We start from the raw sequence: 12,911 nt of genomic DNA, 5'->3' as shown, positions 1-12,911 counted from the left end.
TGATGACCTCTTACATGCCTATGCTATTGAGGAAAGCACAGATGTCTTCAAAATGATCTGTGTCGATGACCTGCTGTACTACAGACCATATGATAGACCGTTTTCATTTGATACTGATCGCCAGTTCATGCTGCTGCTTTGCTCAGCTCCCATACTGAAGCATGTTCACTTTTTTTGTAGTGTGCCTGCTGTTTAAATGCAGTATTTATATGAAAATGGTCTTGTGGTGTATTTGTGTGCATGCGTGTGTGTAATTGGTGTGAGTTGAGGGGGAGGCATTCAACACCTTAGTGTTTATTGTATTGCAGTTGAGTGTAGCCTGGTAGTGTTAATTTTTTTACTTTGACACTGGTGTAGAGTGCTATTAACACTATTCAGCATTGACCAGTGTAATTTTCTTACTCTCTGCAGAGTTAAAATAACTTGAAGTCAGTGTTAATTCTGTAACGCTTTCAAAAGTGTTAAATTAACACTTAAGAATGGACACATATACACACTTTTCCAGTGTTAAATTTAACACTCTTGATGTTAGTTTAACACTGGTCATTTTGCTGTGTAGAAGGCAGCACAGAAATGGGAACATCATACATTGTTTTCTATGCAATGAATGATGCTCTAGCCGATCTAGCAGGATGTGCACGTTGCTGAAAATCGCAATACAACATGAATAGTGGGTGTTCTGTCCTCAACGTGCACTAACTTCACACAACTAGACAGACAACTAAGAGTTTGAATGAAATCCCACAGGCGCAGTAGTATTCTCTCGGAACTCCATTCAGTTTTATTATTCTTTTCTGTAAAACTATAAAATAAAGACAGAAATGCAATCAACATATGCTGACTTCTTGCGCAGCATTTAACGCATACACAATGTGTTCCATTAACATGCTAAACTACCCTCGTAGTAAGGTAGCAATTAACACTATACAAGACAAAAAGCAATGATAAATACACAGAACATTTAAAAACATTCTAGTGTATGTACAGGCAAAGCACTCGCCAAGGCAAACACAAAGAAGTTTTACTCCAGAACTTTTAACCAAGGTCGGTGCTACTGCACGTTTCTCAGTTGCCTCCTGTCGCAACTCTAAGACGACAGAGGAAGATCTGGAATGCTATTTGGTATGTGCTAGATGGTGCCAAAGGAAAAATAATGAATTAATACCAGAACAATGGGAACGAGCCCAAAAGTTAACAATTTAATTAGCTACTTAAACGTGACTTGAGAAATTTAAATTTGATCATAGAAAAACAAAACAACCATGCGATCCACCCTCTTTCTAAACAGGAAAGCATTTTGGGTCAACTTATGTTCTTATTAGATGTGCTATATAAATAAATGACTTGACCCTTTATTGTAGTTTGGTGTGTTGGGCGTGATTCAGTGTAAACTGAAAGTAAAAGTATCATGAGAAAGTCACGTTCCCTGTAAGGACATAACGGCATCAATAAAACTGCACAAAGTCCATTTATAAAAAAGAAAATATAACTGCGAAATTTGCCTGTCATAGAAACGGCCATTCGTATAAAAATAAAGGTGGCGATGCAGATCAAAAATTTCAGCGTTATTTTGATATTGTTCAAGTTTGTCGTTAACTCTGATGGTACGTACTTTTTAAAGACAGTTTTATGTGTCTGGTAACTCGTATAATAATGTTGAAGAAATGTAATTGAGTTGTTGTTTTGGGTGTACTATAATTAATGTATGTTAATGTACCAATACTTGCTTACCAATTATTCAAGTAACTAAGTTGCTTTGGATATTTTGCACTTATTATTTAAGGCTTTGTTGTCATACAGTGATTTTATATCTCTTATTCCTGTGGCAGGTTTCCTGCTACACGGCTCTGCTGGTCCTCTAACAGCCCGGCTGGGAGGAGCTGTACTGCTGCCCTGCTTTGTGGACAGACCCCTGCCTTTGGAGGAGCTGGAGGTGGACTGGAGAAGGACTGATTCAGACACCATCGTGCACCTATTCCAGGGGGGTCAGAGCAGACCTGAATCACAGGGGGACGCCTACAGGGGCAGAGTGCACTTCTTCTCTCAGGAAATCCCCAAAGGCAACTTCTCTCTGCTGCTTGACGGTGTGAGGACTGCAGATGTAGGAGTGTACAAGTGTGTGGTTTATACAGAGCAGGAGCAACGTGAAACATGGGTGGAAATACAGGAAGTAGGCAAGTGAACCTTTCTGTTTTATGGCTTAAGATACATGGACCCAAAGGCATAGGTTTCTTATTAACATTGGGGGAGGGGAGTTTATCGGGGTCAGAGGTGTGACGTAACGTTTCTAGTGGTGCTGTGTACAGTTTTTTTTATTCGTAAGATATTTCTGCTACGGTCACAATATATAAAGTGATATTCATCTTTATGTTTTAATTTATATTCATCTTCACCTCCATGGCAGTTTGTGTGGCAATGTCCTGCATTTTATATGCTGAATTTGCGGGAATTATTAAAATCATACACAAATCACGAGATTCCGCCACGAATATCAGGCCATTTACTATGGAAAAATGACCTCAGCTCAGGGTCCACTGTGATGTTACTCTCCTGCACCCTGTCTTCTATCATAAACACATCGTAACTGAAAGAATCACTAGTACAGCCACAAACCATATAAAATAGCGACTAAGATCTTCTCCTAGAGACCCATACAAGTAAATATAATCTATCGAATCTCTTAGCAATAAAAGGGACTTACTGACAGCCCTGTTTATGAACTGAACGATTCTGAGTTTCTGGAACTGAGTACATTCCTTTCTGCTATTTTCCAAATAAATGTCAGGTCTGGCCCCCCTTTTTACAGTGCTTACAGCAAACGTCCAGTTTGATGAGAATTGCAGGGTTACCAACTTTGGTCAGCTGGCCCGAGTGAAATTTTATAGGTCAAGTCTGCACACACATGCACACGTATTTACTTGTATGTAACAGTTCTATTACACTGCAAATTTTCTGTAAAGTCTGCAAACTGCCCAAAGCTTTTAATGTAGCTAATTTTAGGTTTAAAATGGAAAAATAGACCTGCTGTAAGATTTCTTAAGTGAGAGTTCTGTGTCAGTCTGAAAGTATGAGCTGGCACACGCATGAGATTTGGCAACCCTGGAATGGTGAATGTTATTATAGTAACTAACCAGGCTACTTGCAGTTTGCACAATCAAATAACAAGATAATCTTTATTAAAATTGATCAGAAATAATCTATTACATTCAGTTACATTCAGTTATTTCAGACAGTCTTTTAGTGATTACCTGTTGGTTATGATAAACGAGGTCTTCAATGAGAACTTTAAGCTTACACACAAAGACATTTAGTGCATTTCCACTCGCCGCTCTATATGTTGTCTCTTTGCTCAGTGAAGCTAAAATTGGCTCCATATTCGCAGCTCCTTATTCGGATTTTGCGGTCCAGATTAGTTGCTGCTTAGTCAATTGCAATGACGTGATTGCGCCTGTAAGGGGACTCATTTAGCAAGGATTACCTTCATAACTTCATTTGGCTTTAAATTCGTATTAACTGAACACGATTCGGCTGACTTGTTACCACTTTGAAGAAAGTACATATCTGGGTAGTTTCAGTAACAGTATGTGTGCACTTCATCAGAAAATGAGCCATGCGAGCTCATTGGACTTGATGTTACAATCCCAATATCCAGCACTTTCGTTATGTCTTGAATGGGGATGCGATTGTCACTTAACTGTTGTTATAAGGGGAAAAATTGACTAGAGGGATATTTTGTAATCAGCTTTGAAATTGTATCTTTGTGCAACTGATGCAGGAGTACTTGGGTGTTAGGCAACTAACACTCAAGAATGTAAGCGTAGGAGAATTAGGTGTTAACCGTAAGTGTAGCAATATAAAAGTGTAGCTTGAATTTTGTGCTAATAAGATTGAGCTGAAAGAGAGCAGAAATGTAAGTTTGCTGCGTGCTTATCCGACAAAACAGGAAAACCAGAAAAGGCTACAGTGAGTAGGGTCCTGCTTGCAGATTTTGTTCCAAAATCTATGGAACATAGAACTTAAATGCTGTAATGTAAACACTTCCAGGTAGAAACCAGCATAACATGTTGGTTCCATGGATTTTGGGCCATGCATCAAAAGAGTGTATCCCCCATGGATACGGGTGCACTGCTACATTTAATATGACAGTTGCCAACTTTGGTAAGATTTTTATTTTGAGACGAGTCTGCACACATATGCACATGCATTTACTTCCATGTAACAGTTGTATCACCTTGTAAATAGTCTGTAGGGCTTGAAAGCTACTCCAAAGCTTTTGATATGGCTAATTTTAGCTTTATAATGGAATAATAGATTTTCAGTAAGACTTCTTCCATGAGAACCTGAAAGCTTGACTGCAACACCAGATGCATGGGAGTTGGCAACCCTGTCATCGCTCAGATTAAATAAAGTTACCTGGTTAAATAGATTACGTGCTATAATTCACTTAAATTACTCATACACGACCATGAACAACACGCAACAATTGGTTCCCAAATCTAAGCTCGCTACCAGCAGTTAGGTTATTCCTACTCTCAGTTTGAATAACCAAACTTAAGCACTGGTGCCTTAGGACCAAGTGGGCAGCTACTGCGGGCAGTTCAGGCAGTAATGTTACACCTTCCCTGTGAACAGTTCAAGCAGTAATGTTACACCTTCCCTGCGGGCAGTTCAGGCAGTAATACTACACCTTCCCTGTGGGCAGTTGAGGCAGTAATGTTGCACCTTCCCTGCAGGCAATTCAGGCAGTGATGTTACACCTTCCCTGTGGACAGTTCAGGCAGTAATGCTACAGTACACCTTCCCTGTCGGCATTTCAGGCAGTAATACTACACCTTCCCTGTGGGCAGTTCAGGCAGTAATGATGCACCTTCCCTGCAGGCAATTCAGGCAGTGATGTTACACCTTCCTTGCAGGCAGTTCAGGCAGTAATGCTTTACCTTCCCTGTGGACAGTTCAGGCAGTAATATTACAACTTTCCTGTGGGCAGTTCGGGCCGTAATGTTACATTTTCCCTGCAGGCAGTTCAAGCAGTAATGCTACACCTACCTCCTTGTGGGCAGTTCAGGCAGTAATATTACATCTTCCCTGCGGGTAGTTCAGGGAGTAATGTTACATCCTCTCTGCGGGCAGTTCGGGCAGTAATGTTACACTTTCACTGCAGGCAGTTCAGGAAGTAATGTTACACCTTCCCTGCAGGCAGTTCAGGCAGTAATATTGCTTCTTCCCTGCGGGTAGTTCAGGCAGTAATGTTACTTCCTCTCTGTGGACAGTTCAGGCAGTAATGTTACACTTTCATTGCAGGCAGTTCAGGCAGTAATGTTACACTTTCCCTGCAGGCTGTTCTGGAAGTAATGTTACAGCTTCCCTGCGGGCAGTTCTGGCAGTAATTTTACACTTTCATGCAGTAAAGTTACACCTTCCCTGTGGACAGTTCAGGCAGTACTGTTACACTTTCTCTGCAAGCAGTTCAGGCAGTAATGTTACACCTTCCCGTGAGGCAGTTCGGGCAGTAATGTTACACTTTCCCTGCACGCAGTTCGGGCAGTAATGTTACACCCTCCCTTTGGGCAGTTCGGCCAGTAATGTTACACCTTCCCTGTAGGCAGTTCAGGCAGTAATGTTACACCTTCCCTGTGGGGAGTTCGGGCTGTAATGTTACACTTTCCCTGCAGACAGTTCGGGCAATTATGTTACACCTTCCCTGCGGGCAGTTCGGGCAGTAATGTTATACCTTCCCTGCGAACAGTTCAGGCAGTAATGTTATTCCTTCCTTGTGGGCAGTTCAGGCGGTAATGTTACACTTTCATGCAGTAATGTTACACCTTCCTTGCAGCAGTTCAGGCAGTAATGTCACACCTTCCCTGCGGGCAGTTCAGGCAGTAATGTCACACCTTCCCTGCGGGCAGTTCAGTCAGTAATTTCACACCTTCCCTGCGGACAGTTCAGGCAGTAATGTCACACCTTCCCTGCGGACAGTTCAGGCAGTAATGTCACACCTTCCCTGCGGACAGTTCGGGCAGTAATGTTACACCTTCCCTGCGGGCGGTTCGGTCAGTAATGTCACACCTTCCCTGCGGACAGTTCAGGCAGTAATGTCACACCTTCCCTGCGGACAGTTCAGGCAGTAATGTCACACCTTCCCTGCGGGCAGTTCAGTCAGTAATGTCACACCTTCCCTGCGGACAGTTCGGGCAGTAATGTTACACCTTCCCTGCGGGCGGTTCGGTCAGTAATGTTACACCTTCCCTGCGGGCGGTTCAGGCAGTAATGTCACACCTTCCCTGCGGACAGTTCAGGCAGTAATGTCACACCTTCCCTGTGGGCAGTTCGGGCAGTAATGTCACACCTTCCCTGCAGGCAGTTCGGGCAGTAATGTCACACCTTCCCTGCGGACAGTTCAGGCAGTAATGTCACACCTTCCCTGCGGGCAGTTCAGGCAGTAATGTCACACCTTCCCTGCGGGCGGTTCAGGCAGTAATGTCACACCTTCCCTGCGGACAGTTCAGGCAGTAATGTCACACCTTCCCTGTGGGCAGTTCGGGCAGTAATGTTACACCTTCCCTGCGGGCGGTTCAGGCAGTAATGTCACACCTTCCCTGCGGGCAGTTCGGGCAGTAATGTCACACCTTCCCTGCGGACAGTTCGGGCAGTAATGTCACACCTTCCCTGCCCACTTCACACCAGCTCGGTGCAGGTCGCTTCCACCTTTGTTTGCAAAGCCAGTTTGTTTAAGGTTTGGTAATTATCTTTTAATGCCTTTTCTCTTTAAGGAGCCTCATTCCCCTATATTACAGTTCATATGAAATGTCCTGCTCTTTTTCTTAGACCAACTCATGAGTTTGAGTTCCAGATTTGCCTGTAACATACCAGTACTCTAGATTCGCTTATGTCTCTGTTAAGTTCATGCTTGGTTAGCAGACACTTCTATGCAAAGCCCCTTACCGAAATCACATAAGAATAATAATAATAATAATAATTATTATTATTATTATTATTTATTATTATGCAAATAATAATAGTTATTTCACAATTGCAGAGAATACCATGAGAGCATAACTTAGAGTTCATAAATAGTCCAAACATAAAATATGACAATATCCATGTACCCCACCTATTTGTCTGTTAATAAGCCTCTACTGCACTGTAATATAGTCCATTGTGTGAAATGCTGCCCACCGAAAATTTCTAATTGTCCCCAATCTGAGCAGTCTAGATCCAGGCCTGATTAGGAATGGAAAAACGTTTGCGTTTGTCTCATTTTCTGATAAAGTACACACATACTTATTACTGAAACTGCCCAGATATGTACTTTCTTCAAAGTGGTAGTAAGTCAGCGAAATTGTGTTCAATTAATACTAATTGAAAGCAAAATGAAGTTCTGAATGAGTCCCGCTACAGGCGCAATTTCGTCATTGTATTCGGCTGTGCAGCATTTAAGGTGGACCGGAAAATCCCAATAAGGAGCTGCGAATACAACTTCAGCCTCGTCTTTGCTCGCAGGTCTGCAAGTGTCTGCCAGCCACTGTGGAGGGTGTTTTGTGACAACATTTATTCATTCATCCATCCTTCCATTTTCCAAACCGCTTATCCTACTGGGTCGCGGGGGGTCCGGAGCCTATCCTGGAAGCAATGGGCACGAGGCAGGGAACAACCCAGGATGGGGGGCCAGCCCATCGCAGAACACACTCACACACCCTGCAGGCACATGCACTCCTATGGGCAATTTAGCAACTCCACTGTTTTTGGACTGTGGGGGAAAACCGGAGCAACCGGAGGAAACCCCACGACGACATGTGAACCCAAGCGGAGACTCGAACCCGGGTCCCAGAGGTGTGAGGCAACAGTGCTAACCACTGCACCACCATGCCACCCCTCCATAAATAAATATGTCATTTAAATAATTATTTAAGTGATCATTTATAAATATGTAATTGATATTATTATTGAATTATAATCAGGGCTGCAGATAACTGTTGCTCAAGTACGCATTCACCGATATGTGCGGCAATCAATTGCTGTGACAGTGCAAATGCGTACGTATTTTATGTGCATTTGCGCTGATATGACAAGAAATTATCGTGCATTTTAACCTCTATATCACGAATGAATTACAAATTAGCATATACAGGTTAAAATGCACTATAATTTCTTGCAATGGCTGCTTTGTGGAACTGGGTTAAATGAAGCTCAAAACCATCTGCTTTTGTGAGGGAAAAAATTGGGATCAGTCTTTTATTACCAAACGGCACATGATGGAACTCTGTGCTTGTTGTTATGTAGCGGTTGTCGCTCATTGTCACTCAGATTGTACAAGAGGTGGGACCAAGCAATTACAGGAGGCAGGACCAACCAATCAGATGTCTTGGACCCACCTCCTCTACAATCTGACTGGTTATCTCTCTGAACCAATCACTTTTCATTCTGCCGTCAGAACATTTTTGTGTAAGCAAAACTGCTTCAGGCTTAGTGTGGTGCCGGATTCTTCTCTTGAGTGACGTATGTCAAAAGTGTCAACGTTTTAAAAGTGATGTATGTTGAACTGAAAACAACCCCCAATATGTAAGTTTCCCCTTTAAACAGGAGGCGAAAACACACAGATGTCAGGTTGCCAGGTTGTATGAATCTTCCTGTTCTTGTTCCAGAGCGGCTGGTGGTGACGGGTGCAGATGAGCCTGTCTATGCACATGCTGGAGAGGATGTGACTCTCAGCTGCTCTGTGGACACCCATGTTAATGTGACAGAGCTTCAGGTGGAATGGAGAAAGACAGACGATGACGGTGACATCTTGGTGCTTCTGTTCACTGATGGAGAGAACAGACCAGAGTCACAGGATGGGAGATACTCTGGAAGAGCTGAATTCTTCACTGAGGAAAATCGCAAAGGAAACTTCTCAATGAAACTGAGGAGTGTCAGGATGGAAGACAAAGGAGAGTTCAGGTGTGAAGTCCACTCAGATACTGATTCTGCCAGTACAACAGCCAGGATAGCAGCACTGGGTGAGTCACTAGAAGGACTGGTTTTAATATGCATCTCAGCATACACTGTATTGCCAAAAGTATTGGGACACCCCTCTAAATCATTGAATTCAGGTGTTCCAATCATCTCCATAGACACAGGTGGCATGCAGACTGCTTCTACAAACATTTGCGAAGGAATGGGTCGCTTAGGAGCTTAGTGAATTCATGTGTGGTACAATGATAGGATGCAAGGTTCATAACCTTGGATGAGCAAGTCTTGTGTGGAGGAACTTGACTGGCCTGCACAGAGCTCTGACTTCAACCTGGTGGAAACCTTTGGGATGAATCAGAGTGGAGACTGCGAGCCATGCCTTCTAGTCCAACCTGACCTCACAAATGCTCTCCTGGAAGAATGGTCAAAAATTCCCATAAACACACTGCTAAACCTTGTGGACAGCCTTCCCAGAAGAGTGGAAGCTGTTATAGCTGCAAAGTATGGGTCGACTCCATATTAAAGCCTTACTGGTTACTAGGAATGCCCCGTGTTTTTTATAAGGTGCTTTTAAGTGATTTTTACTTCTATTAAGAATGGGATGTCATTAAAGTTCATGAGTGTGTAAAAGCAGGTGTCCCAATACTTTTGGCAATATAGTGTAGTTCTGTGTGATTAAATCTTCCGTTAAGCCTCAGTGGTTCTGGTGCAGACTGATCTTTATGCAAAATGCCATGAGGTTTAATCTGCTCAGTGTAACAGTAGAAATGTTCAAATATAGTACAACTTTAAAACACAAAATGCATTAAATGAATGAGTCAATATTTGTTTCAGGCTTCAGCTTTATTGCAGGTTTTAGCTCTATCAAAACAGGTATTATATTAGAGTGATGCAGTGTGATGTGAATTTTATGGTTTATTATTTATATTCAGTTAGGAGCTACAGAGAACATGAGAGTTTCACTGGGAAAAATGCAGTAATAACATAGTATTTTATAGTATTAACTGTCCATAACATCATATGACTGAGTAATAAAGTTAAAAAGCCCTTTGAAATATATCTAAATCATATATGGGAATATGAAAAATCTTATATATTAATACTGTATGTTTTCAGGATAGAGAAACATTAGGAATCACACACTTATGGACAAAGATTTAATCATAAATTATTGCTCCACTTTGTGAGAATGGTGTGGACGTGTCGATTATGCTGCAGCATGACAAACAGCCTATTTTAGAAAATGACTAATGGAATGTAATTCTGAATATTTTAGGTTATTCATCCCTGCATTGGCTGATTCTGTGGCTGTGCATCACTGTCACACCTGTAGTCCTACTTACTGGTGCTTTATCTGTCAGGCATTTAATAAAGGAAGGTAAGTGTAGCATCTGCTCTGTCATTTCTAGTAATTATGATGACATCAGCGGATCCATGTTTGCAGCCACTTATCCTGTAGAGGGCATCTCAGCAGACATGGGGCATCAGGCAGGACTGTATCTACACAGGGTTCCTGTCCACTGCAGGGCTTAACTGTGATGTAATTAACATACTTTGATCCTGTTTCTCTGGTAACAAACACATATGTGTGAATATGAATTATTTCAGAAAGTTTTATTACTATAAACCCCTGCAAACTAAAACAATGAACCAAAGCTGATGTCATCATTGAAATTATGCTAAAATAATGTAGGATCTGCATCTGGTGAGACTGACAGTCTGTACTGGGAGTCTGTAGGTGTGAATGCAGCAGAATGACCATCTGAGGATGGCTGTAGGTCATTAAACTTTGCATGAATCGTCACCTAATGATAAAGATCATGTGGTTAAATCTGATTCTACTTTCTGTCTATAGATAAAAGCAAACAGGCTCTGCTGAGTCACTGTTCACATGTCACAGTCCCACAGATCATGGTTTCCGCAGCCTTCATCCTGTGGGGTGTAACGGAAGGTGAGCCCAGTGAATATGGTTTAAAGAAGCTTTACAAAGAGACAGATTTTATTGTTTTTGTTGTGCAGGCAGTAAGAAATAAACAGCAGCAGCATAAACAGCAACCTGCTGGGGATTAATTATGTAAATGAATGACTCTGTAATTTGAGGCTGATACTTAGTATTTGTAATCTGTACTGTGATGATTCACTTTTAAGGTGAATAAGTTTCCTTCATAAATGAACTCATAGTTATTTATAGTTTGATATGTATTTCCTAAAAGATTATTTTATTGACACTGTGAGTCTGTAGGATCATGAAGGTTTGATTTTGTTTTCTCAAAATGAGCATCTGCTTTCCTGGATTACCTGCAAGAACAGGGAGATTAAATACACTGTGATGAAATAAAGATATATTTTACATCAGCAGAGACTGCGCCCCCTGGTGACTCATTATAGAATTTTAGATGTCAGCAGACAGTGATGAACGGGCATCCAATCCAATGTAAAGTTCTGCAGAGTAGAAGGAAGGAAGTTATGAGAAGCAAAGAAATTTAAACATGAATAACAGGGATCTTATTGCTGTATTCAGAACTGGGGAACAATTCTATGGCTGCCCACATAAAAACTGCAAGAGGAAAAGATTCCTTCAGTTTTATCAGTGATTCCGGGGGGGGGGGGGGGGGGGGGGGCAGGGGGTGTGGCTCAGTGGGTTAGGATGTTTCCCCTGCATTTGGAGAGTCACTGGTTTAAATCTCAGACACAACAGACTGATTTTATACATGAGCCTCTGAGCATGGACCTGAAGCCCCAACTACTTTCTCAACAGAGTATTCAGATAGATTGTATTCATTGCCTGGGTCTTTATTAAGCTAGTATCAGAAAAATTCATTGCAGAGTCTTAAAGCACTTATGTAAGTCGCTCTGGTTAAGGGAGTCTGCCAAATGCTGTAAATGTAAATGTACTCCCGGTATTTTCTGACCCTGCTTCACTCTGCTAAATAAATAAAACTTAATGTTACCTGTTTCCCAGGATCCACAGAAGAGGCTGTTACTTGTACTGCCATCAGTCTGCTGTATATCCTGGTGTTGTTTAATATGGCTCCATATCGGAAATCATTCACAGGTACGTTTACATATTTCCATGTTTCCTATCCTGTTTCCTACACCTAATATTAAAGGTGTTTGTCACTGTTTGGGAAAAAAACTGTAAAATAAAGGCAGGTGTTTATAATTAGTTTGACCAAGACAGCGATCACTGTCAGCACTGTGTCAGAGCGGTTTGGAGAGGAGCAGCTGAGAACTTCCAAAGGACCATATGTAAAGAACCAAAGAGCAGTGAAGATCCATAGTATCAGGCAGGAGATGAAGACCCTCAGATTCCAATACAAACAGGCAAAAGAAGAGGAGAGCAGTGGCTTGGCTCAGCTGATGTACATCCTACACAAGAAGATCAGGGTCCTCCAGTGGGCAGAGTGGCATCGGAGACGACGTCGTGAAAGAGCCTGAAAGCACTGCATTCATCACCAAGCCTTTCAGGTTCATGAAGGATCTGTTAGGGCAGAAGCATAGCAGCAAGCTGGCCTGTTCACAGGGGGAGAGGGACCAGCATCTGCAGCAGATGTATAGCGACCCAACAAGAGATCAGGACCTGGGAGAGTGCAGCACAGTGATGCAGCCGACCGAGGCAGCTGTGCAGTTTGACATGTCAGACCTGCAGCTGAAAGAGGATCCTGAGGTAGTCAGGAGAGGATGAGCAAGTTCAGCTCCAGGCCTAAGTGGCTCCCATGCAAAGTGAACAAGAATCACCTTAAACTCTTTCTGTGCCTGTGGAAGCTCCTCTAATTCGTCTAGAGAAGGACCAGTATTCCCAGTGGAGGGTTGCTGAAGGGTTTTGGATCCCAATGGAGGAGAACTGAAAGTGAATATACCAGTTCCACCTCATCTCTCTGAACATCACAATGAGTTCACTGTACTCAAATGGCCTCCACAGTCACCAGATCTCAATCCAATAGAGCACCTTTGGGATGTGG

The 12,911-nt window shown here is 42.4% G+C and overlaps 1 protein-coding gene across 1 annotated transcript; it reads left to right on the top strand.

Annotated features, from left to right (window-relative positions):
- The first annotated feature begins 1,543 nt into the window (after positions 1 to 1,543).
- Positions 1,544 to 12,634, top strand: LOC125705247 (butyrophilin subfamily 2 member A2-like). Its single transcript, XM_048971688.1, has 7 exons — positions 1,544 to 1,604; positions 1,830 to 2,174; positions 8,643 to 8,996; positions 10,226 to 10,327; positions 10,805 to 10,900; positions 11,912 to 12,004; positions 12,336 to 12,634. The coding sequence occupies exons 1-7, from the start codon at positions 1,544 to 1,546 to the stop codon at positions 12,632 to 12,634; spliced, it is 1,350 nt and encodes a 449-aa protein (XP_048827645.1).
- Positions 12,635 to 12,911: the final 277 nt, after the last annotated feature.

This window comes from Brienomyrus brachyistius, chromosome 12 (genome assembly GCF_023856365.1).
Source record: "Brienomyrus brachyistius isolate T26 chromosome 12, BBRACH_0.4, whole genome shotgun sequence".
Taxonomy (NCBI): Eukaryota; Metazoa; Chordata; class Actinopteri; order Osteoglossiformes; family Mormyridae; genus Brienomyrus; species Brienomyrus brachyistius.
Note: the sequence above shows the minus strand (reverse complement) of the source record. Positions and strands in the feature narration are given on the sequence as shown.

What these genes read in the sequence shown, in the direction of transcription:
- LOC125705247 (XM_048971688.1), top strand. Translation starts at nt 1,544, where the DNA reads ATGCAGATCAAAAATTTCAGCGTTATTTTGATATTGTTCAAGTTTGTC. An exon ending in CAGGCATTTAATAAAGGAAG is followed by an intron (nt 10,328 to 10,804) that starts GTAAGTGTAGCA and finishes TTCTGTCTATAG; the next exon opens with ATAAAAGCAAACAGGCTCTG. An exon ending in CCTGTGGGGTGTAACGGAAG is followed by an intron (nt 10,901 to 11,911) that starts GTGAGCCCAGTG and finishes CCTGTTTCCCAG; the next exon opens with GATCCACAGAAGAGGCTGTT.